This window comes from Amblyraja radiata, chromosome 13 (assembly GCF_010909765.2).
Source record: "Amblyraja radiata isolate CabotCenter1 chromosome 13, sAmbRad1.1.pri, whole genome shotgun sequence".
Classification (NCBI taxonomy): domain Eukaryota; kingdom Metazoa; phylum Chordata; class Chondrichthyes; order Rajiformes; family Rajidae; genus Amblyraja; species Amblyraja radiata.
In genome coordinates, this window is record NC_045968.1 from 40,240,161 (window position 1) to 40,255,455 (window position 15,295).

The window sequence follows — 15,295 nt, forward strand, 5'->3', positions numbered from 1 at the left end:
ACCAGATCTGAGTCTGAACATAATCTTTAAAATAATTGGCAAACAATTCACATTTTTCAGCAGAAGCTTGGCTTAAAAAATCAGGGGTTGAAGCAGCGTTTATTAATCTGCCAAAGGCGGAGAACAAAATCTTACCATTTCCACCACTTTCTGCGATAATTTAAAAAAATTGTGTCATCCTTGCAGATCTTACAGCATTATTATGTATCAATGGTTTCTTTATAGATGCCAGGATGTACTTCTAGTCCTGTTTTTCTCCACTTTCTTTCGGCTATACATGATTTTAAAATGTATGAACAGAGTTATTTAACCATGGAGATATTTTAACCCTTACTTTCCTTTCAATCTTGAGAGGTGCAACTTTATCAAGTGTCGTAGCTAGGTTACTGTTAAATGCTTTTATCATTTCATCACCAGAATCTCCCGGGGTGAGAGGAGCGAATATACTTACAAGCTCAGAAAATTTGAGTTCTGCTGCTGGATCTAAAAAGCGCCTTTTACATGTGGACTCCAAAGGGCACCTAAACAACTTTTAAAACACAATGAAAAAACACACAGTAATGGCCAGAAACAGTAAAATCAGACACCAGGATGTTATCAATTTTTAACCCTGGGGATATCACCAGGTCCAGTGTATTTCCATGTTTGTGAGTGGCCTCATTTACATGTTGAGTCAAGTCGAGGGTGTCAAGTAAGCTCAGAAACCCCATCGCCTTGAGGTCTGTGCTGTTGTTTACATGAATGTTCAAACCTCCATTTAAAATCACTCTGTAATATCTCATTATGACCATTGAGATCAATTCAGAGAATTCTATGTGGAATAATAAGGATAGCTGTCTGTGTGGTCTGTACAGTGTTAGAGTGAGTACAGTTTCATCTGTTTGAAGGTTAATGGCAAGATATTCAAAAGAACAGAATCTCCCAAGGTCAACCTCTGTGCACATAAAATATTTTGTAAAAATTAGTTATACCCCCACCCCTTCCACTTTTCCTGACAGATTGGAAGAAGTTATAGTTACTGTAGGTGGGCAAGCTTCAATAAGTGTAGACACTCCATCAACGTACAACCATGTCGCCACCAAAAACATAAAATGTAGATTATTTTCAGATATGATGTCATTGATGATGAAAGTCTTGTTGGTTAATGATCTACCATTTTATACTGCTTCATGCATGTGATTTCAGATTGCGGGAAAGAAGTTCTCTTCATTGATTTTTGTTACTGGCACTAGATTTAATCTATCCACAGTGTGCAGAGATCCGTTTTTAATGGATCTCGATGTGATCCTCATGGGGATAGTGAGTGGTTGTCCAGAGAGTCTATGTAAAACGGAGGAAGTATTACAGTTTTGATCTGAAACATGAACGGGCTGGGCAGAGATTTTCTGTCAGAGCAGGGGGGGGGGGGGGGGGGGTTGTTTTTTGGGCTATGGACTGTGGGCGTATATGTCCAGATCATGGCCAGCATGAGGGGACGAATTAATTAGTCAGTCAAGTAGTTGTCATATGCACCGCGTGTAATAGATTATTAGACAGCATTCGTGAGCCAAGGCTGTTGGGGTGAATGCCGTCTTTCATAAAAGCGCTGGATTTCCTCAGGAAATATTAAAATTGTCGACAAAATGAAAGCTGTTTGAGCTGCAAAATGACTGCAACCATGTGTGGAAATGTAAAATCATGCTAAAGCGACAACGACCACGATTAAATGTCGGAATTGGTCCTGAGACAAAAATATGTTTCTCCGAGTCCTTCAATGAGTTTAAAATGGAGACAAAATCGTGTTTCAGTTGCTCAGATTGTTCCTGGGATGTGTCATTTGTGCCCACATGGATAATGACATTTTTCGCATCTGGATGTTTATCAAGAAGGCTCGGAATATGCACTTCCGTCTAGTGTGTAGGATAGTGTGTAGGCTCTAGTGTGTAGGATAGTGATAGTGTACAGGGTGATCGCTGGTCAGCATGGACTTGGTGGGCCACGGACTTCTCTGGGTGCCCTGGTTTCCTCCTGCACTCCAAAGACATACAGGTTTTTAGGTTAAATGTCTTCGGTAAAATTGTCCCTAGTGTGTAGGGTAGCGTTACAGCATGGAGGATCGCTGGTCGGCGTGGACTCAGTGGACTGAAGGGCTTGTTTCCGCTCTGTATCTCTAAACTCAAAATCGCACAAATGTGGCCTAACTAAAGTTTTACAAAGCTGCAACATAATTTCCCGACTCTTATACTCAGTGCCCTGACCAATGAAGGCAAGCATTTTGTATCTTGTTTACCACTCTATGTACTTCTATTGCCACTTTCAGGGAGCTATTGACTTGTACCCCAATATCTCTCTAAATATCAATGCATAGGTTAGGGGTCCTGCCATTAACTATAGAGGTTCCACTTACATTTGACTTCCCAAAGTGCTACAATTATCACTTTGCTGGATTAAACTCCATCTGCCATTTTTCTTCCCATCTCTATTACAGGTCCACCACCGATTTTCCAGCAACTGATAATCCGGCACCTCCTTCAATCCGGCCAAAATTATGAGAGCATTTCATGCGGCGCTCACTCTTTCGTGACATGTGCCTCCATCCTGAAAGAATTCATTGTCTACTCTTTTGTTAGTTATTAACTCTTTTTATTTATCAGTCTATGGTGCGTGCTTTAGCGACACGGGAGAGGTCTAACATGTGAATTGTTAAATTATTAATACGTGACCTCTGTTGGTCCGGCAAAATGGATAATCCAGTAAGGTTCTGCAACCAAGCATGTTGGAAAATCAGTGGTGTACCTATACTGATATATATCCTAAATAGACACAAATAAACTTGACACGAAACGTCACCTATTCCTTTTCTCCAGAGATGCAGATTGACCACTCTGCTGGGGAATCTCCTCAAGGCATGCTTATTTTGAAGAAGGACGACAAAAGTACTGGAGAAACTCAGCGGGTGAGGCAGCATCTATGGAGCGAAGGAAATAGGCAACGTTTCGGGCCGAAACCCTTCTTCAGACTGATGTACGGTGAGGGGGGGGGGGGGGGGGGGGGGGGGGGAAAGAAGTTCTCCTACTCTGAGGTCTGAAGGAGGTTTTTTACCCGAAACATCATCTATTCCTTCCCCCCGGAGATGCTGCCTGACCTGACTCCAGCATTTTGTGTCTATCTTTGTTGTAAACCAGCATCTGCAGTTCCTTCCTACACATACTGATCTATAATCCCCTACTATATCCAAATCTGGTTAAGATTGACTCTTACAATGGTGAATATTGTGATAATTGCTCTGAAATCTCGTTTTAGAACCGAGGCTGCCAGTTTTCACTGGGAGTTGACCACCCAAACCGCCTGGCACCAGGAAAGCGACCGTGCCACAGCATCATCCCTGCCCTTGCCACGTCTGCCGCCACTGGACAACTGCTGTGCAGCTTTGGAGTGATGGGTGGCATCATGCAACCTCAAGGCCAAGTTCAGGTAACGGTCCGAGTGTGACTTGTCCAACAGGTGCTACTGTGCACCCTCAAACGCCGGGGATATTTCTGGTAACTTGCTTAATCAAGTGTGACACGGAGGCAGGGATACAGACCCTTCGCTCCCCCCCCCCCCCCCCCCCCCCAACACCTGCCCCGAGCCTGCACTAATCATTAACTGCTGCACAGTGGCACAGCGATAAAGTCATTGCCTCACAGTGCCAGAGACCTGGGTTCGATCCAGACCACGGGTGCTGTCTGTATGGAGTTTGCACGTTCTCCGTGACCACGTGGGTTTTTTTCGGGTACTCCGGTTTCCACCCACATTCCACAGACGTGCAGGGTTGTTGGTTAATTGGCCTCTGTAAATTGTCCCTAGAGCGTAGGAGAGACGAGCTCTGTAGGTCTAAGTGCCTGTTTCCACTCTGTTTCCACACATACGAGTAATCCTCTAGCAACATAGAGCTGTACAACATGGAAATAGGTCCTTCGGCCCACCTTGTCCATATTCCTCAATTCTTCTTATCCGTATCTCTGCCTAAATTAATCTCTTTTCTTATTCCCTCCACATTTTTTCACCAGCCTTCCTCCCCAGATTCTGCCAGTAACCTACACATCTGGGATAATTTACAACGGCCCAATCTCCAATTGACCTGCACGTCTTTGTGTGGGAAACGAGCACCATGCGGCCATGGGGAAAGCGCGCAAACTCCACATAGTTAGCACCCGTGGGCAGGATTGAACCTGTGTCTCTGGCACATTGAGTCTGCGGCTTACTCACTCTGTGCCACTAAAGTGTCTGCATGAAAGGTGCAGGTCTAGCACCGATTTTCAGGCACCCTTGGCCTCCGAGAAGAGTCTAATGGTATCGGAACGGTCGCCTAGGAGCCGAGATACCGGCCCACAAAGTCGGCCTCAGAAGTTGGCTATGGGAACGGATCTGCCGGATCCGGCCAGGGTGGAGTTCCAGAGCTTCGACCACCAGGAGCAAATTCGACCCGACGATCGGCCGCGGAAGTCCCAGTAAGGTTGAGATCAGCCGCCTCACCAGGTGCCACATTTTCTAGGGTACTTTCAGGAGGGATGCCAAGTGTGCTCTCATAATTTTGTCCAGATTGAAGGAGGTGCCGGGGCAGCAGTTGCCGGAAAATCGGTGGTGGACCTGTAGCACCTTTGATCAGTCACCAGCCTTCGATGGCTGTTGACAGATGTGATATCTCAGCTTGTGGCTTCAACAGCAAATCCTTTGTCTCCTGATGAAGCTCCCTAACCGTGGTTACCTCCGTGATGTCAAATGTGACATCACCAATGGTCCACAATGCCTGGGGAGTTAAGGCGACCAAACCAACTCTAATTCCATGCACTATTATTGAAAGCCAAGTGTAATGAAGAATATAAGAAAGCAGTAATGCGCCTGTCCCACTTAGGCGACTGCAAGAGACTATGCAGTCGCCACATGTTCGCAGATGGTTGCCGGGGAGTCGCCTTCAGGGTCATGAGGAGTTCCCGCATTCTGGGTACTAGTCATGGCCTCATTATGGTCGGCGAGAATTTTTCAACATGTTGAACAATTAGCAGCGGCTAGTATGAAGCCGTCATGGAGAGTAGCGAGAATTCTCGAGCTGTAGGTGGGTCGCAAGGAGGTCCTAGTGGGTTGCCAGGAGGTCCTAGTGGGTTGCCAGGAGGTCCTAGTGGGTTGCCAGGAGGTCCTAGTGGGTTGCCAGGAGGTCGAACGTTCTCTTAGGTTCTCGTAGGTTGTAGCCGGTGCTGACCGGTGAATTTCATTGGCTCTTTGGGGGAAAAAATGTAAGCAGTAGTTTTCAGAACCAAGGATAACTGACCGGTAATGTTAAATGTCTGCCGAACTTCACAGCTGTGTATCTCTGGCTTATTAAAATGTGTCTGGCTTCTTAAAAGTTGTCTCCACTCCTTCTTCCCCCTTCTCCCCCCCTCTTTTACCGTAACTGTGCTAACCGTCTTAATTACAGCACCAACCTTCCTGTTCATCGCGGTGCGTGTCTCTATCACTTTGGCTTTGCACCGTGTGAATTTCAGACAGCGCTCCCTCCCGCTTGCCCTGACCCCGCCTTTGCGAGGTGTTTGTGTGTGTTCCACTCTGACATCGACGGCAGTCCGCTGAAAAATCGCTTAAGTGGGACAGGCCCATAAGTTAGTCACATATTTGCACAACTCCCCTTAAGTGCTGTCTAACCCATAGAGTCATAGTGAAACAACACAGATACAGACCCTTCAGGGAGTGAGAGTGGCGTAGCAGTGGAGCTGCTGCTTCACAGCATCAGAGACCTGGGTTCGACCCTAACCTCGGGTGTAGTCTGTGCGGAGTTTGTACATTCTTGCTGTGACCGCTTTGGTTTTCTCTGGGGGGGTTCCGGTCTCTTCCCACATATCAAAGGCCTGCAGGTTTGTAGGTTAATTGGCTTATGCAAATTGCCCCTGGTGTGTAGGATGTGAAAGTGGGAATACATGGAACTAGTGTGCGATGTAATCATTGGTCGGCGAGGACTCAGTGGGACAAAGATCCTGTTTGCAAGTTGTATCTCTGAAACTAATAAACTGATTCGTGCAGACTAAGATATCCCATCTAAACTAGTCCCATTCCCCCATGTTTAGCCCATATCCCTCTAACCTTTCCTATCTATGTATCTGTCCAAATGTCTTTTAAATGCTGTTATAATATCTGCCTCAACTACCTCCTCTGGTAGCTTATTCCATATTCCCTCTACCCTCTGAGTGAAAAAGTAAAACTTGCCCATCTCACTTTAAACATTTGTTCTCTTGTTTTTGATTCCCCTATCCTGGGTAAAAACTATGTGCATTCATGCCAACTATTCCCCTCATCCTTTTACATCCACCTCAGCTTCCTGCACTCCATTGAATAAAGCCCTGGCTTGCATAACCTCTCCCTGTAGCTCAGACCCTCAAGTCCTGGCAACATCCTTGCATGGGCGGAAATCGTAAATCCTTGGGGGGACAAGGGGGCACATCACCCCCCTGTGCTTTGAGAGGTGGGGGACAGTCCTCCCCCCCCCCCCATGTTTTGAAATCTGGAATTTATCAGACGCTTTCTAAGGGCTGAATCGGCCCGTTCGCGATCAAGGCTCCCAATGTTGAAGCTCCCGCCTGCCGATGAAAGGCCCCACAAACGGGCCGATTCAAGCCCCACGATTCGGGGCGGACGAAGCTGCTGTTGCTTGAGTTCGGAGTCGGTCACCAACCAGGTCAGCTTCCAATGTTACCGTCCATAGGGCCCACGGCTGAAGCCTCGCGTGTGTGAGCATGCGTGCGCGTGCGTGTGTGTGTGTGTGCGCGCATGCGCGCGCGTGGCCGCCAAGAAATAGTTTTGATAGCGATTTCCGTGCCTGCATCCTTGTAAATATTCTCTGCAGTCTTTCCAGCTTAATGCCATCCTTCCTATAGCAGGGTGACCTGAACTTAGGCTGGCACAGTGGTGCAGCTGGTGGAGCTCCTGCCTCATAGCGCCAGAGACCTGGTTTGGATCCTGACATCGAGTTGCTTGTGCGGAGTTTGCACGTTCCCCCTGTGACTGTGTGGGTTTTCTCCGGGTGCGCTGATTTCCTCCCATGTCCCAAAAATGTGTGGGTCTGTACATTAATTTGCCTCTGTAAATTGTCACTGGTGTGTAGGGAATGGATGAGAATGTAGAATAATGTAGAACACGTCGAACAGATGATCAATGGTCATCAAACGCTCGGTAGGTCGAAGGGCCTGTTTCTGTGTTGTACCTCAAATTAAAAATTATCCTAAACATAATACTCCAAATGTGGCCTCACCATCATCTTGTACCAATGACTTTACAACATGGTGTGTTGGAAGGAGCAGCAGAAGCTGGTTTGTACCGAAGATAGATTAAAAATACTGGAGTAACAGCGAGTCAGGCAGCATCTCTGGGGTGGCGTTTCAGGTCAGAACACTTCTTCAGATGAAGTGTTCAGAAGGCTCCTAACCAAAACATAATTTACTCTTTTTTCTCCAGAGATGTTGCCTGACCCGCCGAGTGACTCCAGCACTTGTTTCTATCTTGTAGGACATTAGCATTTAACAGTTAACAATTGAATTATTCTCTTTTTATTACTTAGATTGCAGTTCATTTTCATAGATCAATCAATGTTAACCTTGACCAACCCAGTAACACAAGAATGTGGGATTGAGTTCTAATCTCCAACCTCATCTATCCGTTGTTCTCGGTGTGGAAGCCTAAATATCGGCGAGACCAGGCACAGACTGGGCGATCGTTTCCCTGACACCTACGCTCAGTTCACCTTGGTCTACGCGATCTCCCAGTTGTCAAACATCTTAACTCCCCTTCCCATTCCCACACTGACCTTTCTGTCCTGGGCCTCCTCCACTGTTAGAGTGAGGTCACATGTAAATTGGAGGAATAGCACATCATATTTTGCTTGGGCAGCTTACAACCCAGCAGTATGAATATCGATTTCTCTAATTTCAATTAACCCTTGCATTCCCTCTCTCTCTGTCCATTGTGAGCTCCTTGGTCCCTTCATTATCACTCCTTCCACAGCCAACAATAGACCATTGTGAGCTCCACTTTTCCTTGGTCATCAGTGCCGGTTCTGATTAGTTCTGTACATTTTCACACCTCTAGTTTCCCTCTCCCCTGACTCTCTGTCTGAAGAAGGGTCCCAACCTGAAAAATCATTTATTCTTTTTCTCCAGAGATGCTGCCTGACCTCAGCACTTTGTGTCTTTCTACAGTGTAAACCAGCATCTGCAGTTCCTTCCTACACATCCAATCTTCCACTGCTCTCTCTCTTTGAAAATGCACCTCCTGATTTCATGGGAATTTTCTTAAAACTAAAGTGAGACAATAGAAAATAGGTGCTGGAGTAGGGCATTCGGTCCTTCAAGCCAGCACCGCAATTGACTGTGATCATGGCTGATTATCCACAATCAGTTCCTGCCTTCTCCCCATATCCCTTGACTCTGCTACCTTTAAGAGCTCTATCTAACTCTCTTGAAAGCATCCAGAGAATTGGCCTCCACTGCCTTCTGAGGCAGCAAATTCTACAGATTCACAACTCTGAGTGAAAAAGTTTTTCCTCATCTCCGTTCTAAATGGCCGACCCCTTATTCTTAAACTGTGGCCCCTGGTTCCGGACTCCCCCAATATAGGGAACATGTTTCCTGATTATCTCTCCAACCAACTCCTTATCCCTGTATGGACCTTGTGATAATTATATTTTAAAACTGGCTCACAACACCCTCTAGTTATACCAAGTGGTATCACCTTGCTTTCAAACCTGCAATTACCACGGGTGCCGGCAGGAGGTGCTAGTGAGCTAAGTAGGTTTGTGCTATATGTGTAGGAAGGAACTGCAGATGCTGGTTTACATCGACACAAAATGCGACACAAAATACTGGAGTAACTCAGCGGGTCAGGCAGCACCTCTAGAGAAAAGGAACAGGTGACGTTTCGGATCGGGACCCTTCTTCAGACTGACAGTCAGGGGAAAGGGAAAATAGTGGTATGAAAAGGAACAGAACAAATCAGAGCCAGCACCGATGACCAAGGAAAAGTGGAGCTTACAATGGTCTATTGTTGGCTGTGGAAGGAGTGATAATGAAGGGATAGAAACAGTGAAGCTAGCACGATTAGGATGAGGGGAGGGATGGAGAGAGAGGGAATGCAAGAGTTACTTGAAATTAGAGAAATCAATATTCATACCACTGGGGTGTAAGCTGCCCAAGCAAAATATGAGGTGCTGTTTCTCCAAATTGCGTGTGACCTCATTGTAACAGTGGAGGAGACCCAGGACAGAAAGATCAGTGTTGGAGTGGGAAGCAGAGTTAAAATGTTTGATAACTGGGAGATCGCGTAGGCCAAGGCGGACTGAGCGTCAAGGTTCAGCGCAGCGGGATGTGTTTTCTATAGACACAAATTTCTGAAGTATTTTTTAATTTGATGAAGACTTGCAAAGTAGGCTTCAAACATTCAGCTATGTCTTTAAGCAGACTGCAGGTTTTTGCAAGTTTTGAGTTCTACTATCTTTAAACTCGCAGAGGCAATCCATGGGCCAGAAGTCCTCAAGGGACTGGAGAGAATGCTGCTTCCACTTGCAAAATGAAGGCAGGAAGTGTTGATCTGATTTACTTTAATCAAACTCTTAGTATAGATCAGTTTATTATTGTCGTGTGTACTGAGATACAATGAATAGCTTTTTAGTTGCATGCTGTCCAGTCAGCAAAAAGACTATACATGATTACAATCAAGCCATCCACCGTGTACATACACAGGATAATAGTAAGGTTAAACGAGAACTTACCAGTTCGAAGTTTGATCGTTATTTTATGAGGAGTACGTTGAGGGAATACGTGAAGAACCCCGCCAGGACACATGCGTGTCATTCTTCAAAGCAGCGGTGTGAAATCACAGATAACTGTAATGACTGAACATAGTAAGATTAGAGAAGAAAATACCAGTTGAGTATATGATCAAGGGTGGGAGCGGAGGGCACGTATACCCTCAACGTACTCATAAAATAACGATCAAACTTCGAACTGGTAAGTTCTCGTTTAATCTTACTATTTTACTTTGGAGTCACGTGAGTGACTACGTGAAGATTTCAAAGCTCTGTGATTTCATGCCGTGGAAACGAGTCCATCCATCACATCTGCCTTAATTGACTGTGGGAGGAATTGTGTTAACATGTTTAGACATGAATCCAACATTGAAATCCATGATAAATTGTTAACAACAATTATAGCCCCTATTTATGGGGTGAAATTTTATTACAGAACTTAAAATTGGCTCTGCAAGTTCCAGTTTAACTACTGGTTTGTGGTAGAATAGTTGGAACATTTTCCCCTGATCCATCCTGCTGTCTCGAGGATTTGGTTCATTGGTACATCCAACTCCATAGCTGCCGATGTAGTTGCAGCCCTGGTGGAATAAGATTTGAATATGTTAGTATCCACCCCAGCTGTTGTTAAAACCTGTTTCAGCCATCTGGAAATAGTTTGAACCGACACTTTTTTGTGGGTTTGTTTGTGGCTGATTAGTAGTGCCATCTCATAGCCTCAGATGTTTTTGGTGTTCTCCATATAGAACAATAATTGTCTTATTATACAGAGACGATATCTGTAGGGTAATCCCTAAATTCTATTTTGAGGCCTGATGATCCTGGTCTGTTCTGTTTGACTAATTCGTAATATGAAACGTTATATTCCTGTTGAAGAAGTCATATAGTCCAGCCTTAACTTATGTACGACTGTACCCTTAGTGCCGTGACCAAAGCCATCAGCATGACTGTTTTGTGCGTCAGCCTTTGCAGGGACAGAGCTGTTGCTGGAGACCAATTCCTTAGCAACGTTAGGGCAATACTCATATCCCATTTAGAGAGTACCTGGTTCTTGGGGGATTGATATTAAAAATTCCCCTCATAAGTTTGGTTACCAGGGGTGAGTCCCAACAGAATGACGCTCTGATCCTTGCCATAGATATGTTAAAAGGGCACTTCTGGCGCAGTTAATGGCACTGTAACTGAGGCCCTCATCATAATGGAGGCCTGCCAGGAATTCGAGAACAGACGTTATGTTCATCAAACTGTGTTGTTTCTGTGACAATATATCTCCCATTTCCTGATGTATACCAGATATAGTTTTTTGGTGGACTGTCTGTGGCCCGCTGAGATAATGTTCCATGTTCGGTCCGCCAGTCCCAATTGCAGTAGAGGTTTCTTTAGACTCTACAAATTGATAGGTTTGTTGTTTTTGACATGGATGGGTTCCCCTGTTACGGGATGAACCAATAATCTGGTTGTTTCAGGATGGTGATGCATGGTTAAAACCCATGTTGAGTATCACAGGGAACCATGGTTAAGTAGGCCAATCGGCACTACCAATTAACAGACGCTGAGTCTTGTTGTATTTTTCGTAATACCCGACTGATGATGCAGAAAAGGAGAGAATGCATAGATAAACAATTGCCCCCTCAATGCAGTGAAAAGCATCTGTCCCTGCTGTCCCAGGGTCTGGTTCCCAAGAAACACAGTTTGGTAACTGGTGATTAAGTCTTATTTTATTAAATTTGCGTGACCTGATGTCTGTCACTGGATTTTGGATTACCTGGTAGGTAAGTAGCTGATATTCCAATATTTCTCTGGATACACCATTACCAAATTGTATTAGTCAGATTGTCACTCTGTAGTCTAACATGCTGGTGATTTATCCCAGAGCAGTATGACTTTAGGCCATAGAAGTTACCCCACATTTCCAGGTAGTTTATGCCCAGTGTCTGTGATAATGATGCCTCCTGTGCCTTCATCTACCTCCACAAATGGAGATGGAAATTGGTAGTACCCCAACCAAGCGCACTGGCATCAGTTTGTAGCACCACTAAGGGTTTGCTGATAACGATATAGAGTTGGAACAATGCCGAATGTTATCCCTCCACCATTTTAATTCCATAAGTTTTGATTGGTGGCTTATTGGTCTGTCGAAATGACCAGTATTAACTTTGAGTGTTTGTATGTTTGCCCTTTGTAGATTTTTGGTAATACAAAGGTCCAAATTGTGTGGCTGGAAAGGCAGACACTATATGCCAATTATACTTGCTACCAATCTGATAGACGGTTCACTGATGTCAGTGGGGTTGTTGCAGGCCTCAGTTAAGACTGTAGCCTTGTCCTTTGGTAAAGTCACCGACATGTGAGCTGTCAATAGTGAACCCCAAATAATCCATTATGTTGGTAGGCGTTAGTTTAGATTTAGCTGGATGGATGATAACCCCAGTTTTCACCCAATTGTATGGTGGCTGTTACAGCTAGTTAGGCCAACTCCAAAGTTATGCCCACAATTAGTATGATCATATGATTATGTATTTGGTAGAGCTCTATACTGCCAGAGCTGCCCCATCCAGTTGAATTTTTTAAAATAACGTTTGTGATCAGTCCGTGTAGGCGCTGAATAGTAAGCATGTTTTAGGTCGATGCTAGCTATGGAGTAGCCTTTGGAAATCCTTTAGCAGTTACCAGTTCCCATTTTGTACTGAATATATAGTACAACGTATTCAATTTGGTCAATTCGATGATGATGCGACTGTCACCATCTATTTTGTTTTGGTAAAGATATAAGACACAAATTCCAGCCAATCGTGTTGGGTTTACCCATTACCCCTTTTGCACAATTCAATGGTATATCCCTGGATACTGCTTAGGATATAAGTGTCTGTAGTTAATATACACCATGTCTCCAAAAGAGTGTAATCTCCCACCAATGTGTGTATTATCCACTCTTCCTATAATTTGTAAAGGACCAGACCCACCTACCTCCATTGTTACCAGTGGAAGTTTGCTTCTTCTGTGTGGTCTTTGTGGAGGTTGAGGCGCCGGTGTCTGGGTTTGTTTTTGGGTTGGGGGTTTGCGCATCTTCCAGAAAGGCCGGTCTGGGCTATGGTCTAAAAGACCGTTGTCCTGTATGCCTGGCCTTTGAGCTTTCACCAGCTTCTCTTGCTCTGCTGGTGGGTGCATAAGGGTGCTGTCTTTGGCTGTAGGAGATCCTTAATGTTGTCGCCTTTATGAGCCCCAGGGCTTTCCTAAGTCCTGCTCCGACATGTTTCCAGATGCTATTTCCACGACTGGAACAAGTATTTTTGCAGTGGTGTCCATCGTGGTCTGGCTGTATGTATTTGGACACGATAACCAGTAGATTTTGCCTTCCTGCACCCCCTGCACACTTGTAGTTTTGTTCGTCAAACCCCTCTTCAGGGTCAGCCCAGAATTGACCCCCCAGTACTCCCCTCTGACGAGGGAGATGCACTGTTCAGCCCTACAAGAGGTGCTGCTGTGGGTTTTACATAGTGCCCACAGTGACTAGACTCCATCTCCCGGAGCCTGTCATGTTGGAGCTCGGCTCCTTAAGCCACTCCAACCGGCTCCAGCGCTCACGGTCGCTGGCCGCCTCAAAGTTGGACTCATCAGTCAACGACTCTTTTGGTTTTCTTCTTGCCTTCCCACCCAGACGCAGTGTTTAATCTGGCCGGTGCGGGGGCGAAGTCGGGCACAGCTGTTCCCTTACGGGTGATTCCTGTGCCGCCGGCCGCTGCTGGCGTCCGCAACTCCGCGGTCTTCCCCCGCCAGCTTTGTCGCAGCTCTGGTCGACTTCTTTGCCTTGTGCATGTTTCCCTCACCTGTAGAACAGTATGGGAACAATAAAGACCGCAGTATCACTTACCTGCAGGTCCAGGCTTAAAACTTGCCGTTGTTTGCACAGCTCTCCATGTTTCCCCACCTGTGAAACAGTATGGGGAGAATAAAGACCGCAGTTTTACTTACCTGCAGGTCCTGGTTTAAACTGTCACTACGGGGGAACGTCGTTCCACCCCGCCTCCTGCCGTTTCGACTTGTCAAAGTCGACGGCCCCATTCTGAATAGTGTCCCGCCCGGTCGTGGTGTTCTGGCCGGCGCGGGACCAAAAGTCGGCACAGCTGATCCCACTTACGGGGCTTGTGCCTTCAGCTGCTGCTGGCTCCCGCAACTTAGCGGTCCTCCCCAGCCAGCTTCACTCGCAGCACTTGTGGACACTATTGTGTCCAGCTTCCCCCCCTGTGTAAAAACAGCGCGGGGACAAACACTACCGCAGAGTAAATTACTTACCTGCAGGTCGCGGTTTCAAACTTACCGCTGCGGGGGAACGCTCCACCCCGCCTGTCGTTTCGCAAGCGTGAAAGCGATATGACACGCATGCGTCCTGGTGGGGTTCTTCACGTAGTCACTCATGTGACTCCGAAGTAAAATGGGTATTAGGTTATAGTGCAAGATAAAGTCCAATTAACGATAGTTCGGAGGTCTCCAATGAGGTAGATGGGAGGTCAGGTCCGCACTCTAGATGGTGGGAGGATGACTCAGTTGCCTGATAATAGCTGGGAAGAAATTGTCCTCTCTTTTTTCTGTCTTCTATCACCAAGGTATTGCTCAACATGATGGAGTTTGGGATGAATCCACAAGCAGCTCTCGATGCGCCGCGATTTCATGTGGAATATGTGAAACCAGGTATCTCTTTTTATTGACTAATGATGAGCCTTTAACATTCAGCGTGTGTGGCTATGACCTTCCAGAATTCACCCGTCCCCAAAACTGCGGACGTGGGTACTTATGTTTTCATGTCTGGTATGATCGGCCTTAATAACACACAACAGTTTTTCACTGTATTTCATCTTGTAACAATGACAAACCCAACACCCGGTGACCACGTGGGTTTCCTCCGGGTGCTCCGGTTTCCTCCCACATTCCACAGACGTGCGGGTTTGTAGGTTAATTGGCCTCTATAAATTGCCCCTAGTGTGTAAGGAGTGGATGAGAAAATAGGATAACATGGCACTAGTGTGAATTGGTGATAGAGTGGACCTGGTGGGCCGAAGGACCTATTTCCAATGTTCAGCGCAGTTCATCTTTGAACTAAACTAACCCAATGTCTGAAACAGTAGCTCTCTCTAGAGTTTAGAGATGCTGCATGGATACAGGTTCTTCGGCCCACCGAGTCCATGCCGACCATCGATCACCCGTTGATACCTCTAATTGATGCTGTCTGTCAAGTGGCAGTGATCAACTTTTACCTTTACAGAAATCAGCTTTGTATTTTAAATTCCAAATCCATTCCAGTGACATAAATGCAATCATGAAATGCCCTTCCATTAGAGGTTTGGTGTTGCTTTATTAATGTCACGTACACCAAGGTACAGTGAAACGTTGTTTTGTGTACTATTCAGGCAAATCACACCATACATGCGGTACAATAGATAGAGGGAAAAGAAAAGTGAAATGAGTGCAGAATACAGTTAACCCTCATTA

General features: G+C 45.8%; 1 protein-coding gene across 2 annotated transcripts in view; it reads left to right on the forward strand.

Annotated features, from left to right (window-relative positions):
• The window catches only part of LOC116979923 (glutathione hydrolase-like YwrD proenzyme), a 35,713-nt gene that overhangs the window by 18,934 nt on the left and 1,484 nt on the right, over nucleotides 1-15,295 (forward strand). For both annotated transcript variants that reach the window (XM_033031864.1, XM_033031863.1), the window contains exons 10-11: nucleotides 3,283-3,453; nucleotides 14,413-14,497. In XM_033031864.1, the coding sequence (XP_032887755.1) occupies nucleotides 3,283-3,453; nucleotides 14,413-14,497 (256 nt within the window). The remainder of the gene's footprint in view (nucleotides 1-3,282; nucleotides 3,454-14,412; nucleotides 14,498-15,295) is intronic.